General features: G+C 49.2%; 1 protein-coding gene across 1 annotated transcript in view; it reads right to left on the reverse strand.

Annotated features, from left to right (window-relative positions):
• RBFOX2 (RNA binding protein, fox-1 homolog 2) overlaps positions 1-2,553 on the reverse strand; it is a 115,685-nt gene extending 113,132 nt beyond the window's left edge. Inside the window, exon 1 of the mRNA XM_009289929.2 lies at positions 2,254-2,553. Within this exon, the coding sequence (XP_009288204.1) occupies positions 2,254-2,268 (15 nt within the window). The 5' untranslated portion in view covers positions 2,269-2,553. The remainder of the gene's footprint in view (positions 1-2,253) is intronic.
• Between the last annotated feature and the right edge of the window lie 761 nt (positions 2,554-3,314).

Consider the following 3,314-nt stretch of genomic DNA (forward strand, 5'->3'; position numbering starts at 1 on the left):
GTGCACGGGGGGGGGGGGGAACATTATGGTTGCTGTGGGAACCTTAATTCTGGATTTCAGGACTTGCATATTTAAAACCTTAAATTTAACATTGCATTAATGTAGCTTCATGCATTGAATTAAGGAATGACTCAGTACAAATCTCCATGCATCTACTGAAGTCCTGATGTTCCAAGGACAAGAGGCACAGAACAGAAAAAACACAGCACGGGGAACAAGGAGGGAACGGTGGGGGGGCAACCTGTGAGCAGGGAAGCAAGAAACCAGCACAGCCGAGGCACAGCAAACCCCACACCAAACCAGATCTGTCACTCGGGGCTCCTTGTTCTCACCGCTCAAGGTTATGTAGCCCGTCAGGATAAAGAGAGCTTAAAGCAGAAACACAAATGGGCACAGAGGGAAAGGTTCCTGAAAGGACCGAGGAGGGGAAGATTCCCCGAAAGTAATAGGGTAACCTGTACTGAGAAGGGAAAGATCATATCCAGATAGCACCAATTCACTAATTTTTTTTAATTATGATGGCACGATGCCCGGATGATGCCCTTAAAACCCCTTCAGCTATTCAAGCATTTAACACTTATTTTCCCCACTCCTCTGAAGTTTAACTGCAATGCAAGCGCAGCAACAGCGCTGCCCAAAGTTTAGGGTACAGGCAGAAGCAGCAGCCCACGGGGGGTGGGGGTGGGGTACCGCTCTTTGTCCATTGGCAAGCATCCCAAAACTCAACCCTCTCTTAAGAATCCAGGACAGCGCTTCACCTTTTGGGCCCAAGCTGGTCTTTATGCAGGCTAACATCTCCGCTTTATACTACAGTGCTCACGCACCCCTCACCAGTGGGAGGAGGCGAGACAGCAGGGCAACTCTCTTCAGCTCCCACACTCACTCGCCAGGATCCTCCGCGTTTCAGCCGGGTAAGGAACATCTCCATTGTTTACTGCTTATCTAAAATCAGCAGCAGCATGGCTGAATTACTTCTCCTCTTACCCCACCCACCAAACGAAGCACAAATCTTAGCTGAGCCACGGGGCCTGCCCAGCCTTTCTCGCTAAAAGCCGGCACCCCAATTCAGGGTCCCGAATGCCAGGCTGCAGGGGGGGTAGAGGGGAGAAGGTGGACGTGCCTGCCAGCAGGGCCTGCTGGACAAAACCAGGCAAGTGTGCATACCCCAGCGCAGAATCAAGTTACCCTGCAACAAAGATAGTGTGTGTATGTGCAAAGGAGGGAAGTCAAATCCTTCTGCCCGGGTTCCAAGGCTCGCTTTGTTGCTAAAATAAACCAGTGTTTGTTCCTGGGAGTGATGGGGACACAGAATCGAAAAGCAGCAGTAGTGAGAGCCCCCACCTTCAGAGTTACAAACAGATTTAAAAAACCAAAAAACCAAAAACAAACCACCACAAAAAATGCACCAAACAAACAAAAACTTGGGAACTGATTACTCTTCACCTCTCGTATCTAGGTAAGGATCCCAAGGGCAAACTGCTGATCTCAAGGGTGCCCAGGAGCAGACAAAACTACACGTAGATGACTAACTGAGCAGCCTAACAGCTCACTGCTCCAGAGGAAATTCCAGTCCTTGCTGAAAGGCTGAAAATATATATGCTTTTATATATGCTTTTACTTTGCTTGCTGGATCTATATAACACTTTACACATGTTTTTCCTGACATTATTTTCCATACTCCACCAGAAACTCAAGTAACCGTGCCACTTCTGGAAAAACAACCTTGCATCCAACTTTTGTTGAAACAGCTTCTTCTCCTAACCCCAAAGCCCTAAATTCCAAAACTATCTATTCGCTCCCTGCTCCTCTCTTAACCTTCAGTGACTACAGATCCCTTTCAGCAGCACACCCCCACTACCTGGGATATCTCTCAGTAACACCAAAATCCCATAAAGCAGACGCACATGGGAACAGTCTTATGCATGGGGGGGGGAATACATATACATATATACGTCTCACAGATGGCAGACAGTGAGCAGCATTATACCAAAAATTTTGTCTCCGAGGCACCTGACCAAAACTGTTCTCTCCAGAGGAACTTATAACTGCAGGAAAAGCCTGCTCGATATGCAGTTAACAGTACTCACTCTAAATATTATTTTTTACAAGGGAAAACTAAAGCCCACTGTGTGTAGAGGCTGCAGAGAGCTAAGCCCAACAGCAAAGGCCACTCACATTAGTGCAGAGTCCTTCAGCTTTCCATTCCTTATATGTGCAAAGTGTGCAAGCCCTCACACACGCTTCTCTACTCACCCAGAGGTACATCATGTTAGCCTGGGTCCTTCAAACCCAGCAATGAGGTGATCCGGCAACGCAAGAGGCACTTCAGTAAGATTGTCGAGACCGAGGTTGGTTGAGGGTTTGTTGGTTTTTTTTGGGTTTGTTTTTTTTTTTTAAGAAAAAAAATCCGAACGGCTCAGTTTGAGGCTTAGAAAGCGTCTCGCCTCCTCCGCCCCCCTCCTCCAGCTCTGGCTGCTCTGCGCTCTTCTCTCGCACTTAATCTCTCCCTGGGAGTTCCCAGCCCCGTGTGTCTGTACTGGCGTGCACAGCACACACTCTGCATTCGCCTCCAGGGAATTTCTCTCTGTCATTCTGCTTCTAAAAACACAATCTCGGCCTCACAAGATTCTTGCAAGAGGCAGGGATGGGTGGGGTTAGTAATAAATGCAGCCCTGCTCCCAGCGCTGGAGAGTGCTTACTTTAGAAGCGGGATCTTTAGACATGAATGAGGCAGAGCGTTGTCCTCCAAGGTCACTGGGGGGTGAGGACCCATTCCCCTCCACCCCACTAATTGCTTCTCCAGGAATCATCTGCAGATGCAGGAGCTGTGCACGGTGCCATAGGCAGGCTCTGCGCGTCTTCATCTACCCCATTAGTCAACACCCAAAATTCGGTCACAATTCAGTAGCTGTATTTAATCATTAACCACTGACAGGCACCGAGGAGCACAACTACAGGGATCCTGAAGGTAAGGAGAAAATCTGTGGTGTGCCAGGCACCCTGGAGCTCCCACAGGAGAAATAACCACTGTCAGCATGAGCTGGGGAAGAGAAGTGACTCACAGAAAAAGGGGTTAATCTGCTTTCGCAGGTGGCTCTGCATGAGTATTTTACAGACTTGCATATTGCTAAAGGGAAAGCAGCAGCTGGCTCCAGTTCCTCCAAGTGTATCGGGTTCCCACTTGCCCAGAGGCAGCTTCCCCCCAAGTTTGACTGGGGCAAGCGCCCTCTCGCAGCCTTGCGCTCCCAACCCAGTCTCCAATTTCAGGTTTGTAAAACTCTGCTGGTGGGGCGGCAGCCCCAGCAAAGGTGCGC

This window comes from Aptenodytes forsteri, unplaced genomic scaffold (genome assembly GCF_000699145.1).
Source record: "Aptenodytes forsteri isolate BGI_AS27 unplaced genomic scaffold, ASM69914v1 Scaffold284, whole genome shotgun sequence".
In the NCBI taxonomy this organism is placed as follows: domain Eukaryota; kingdom Metazoa; phylum Chordata; class Aves; order Sphenisciformes; family Spheniscidae; genus Aptenodytes; species Aptenodytes forsteri.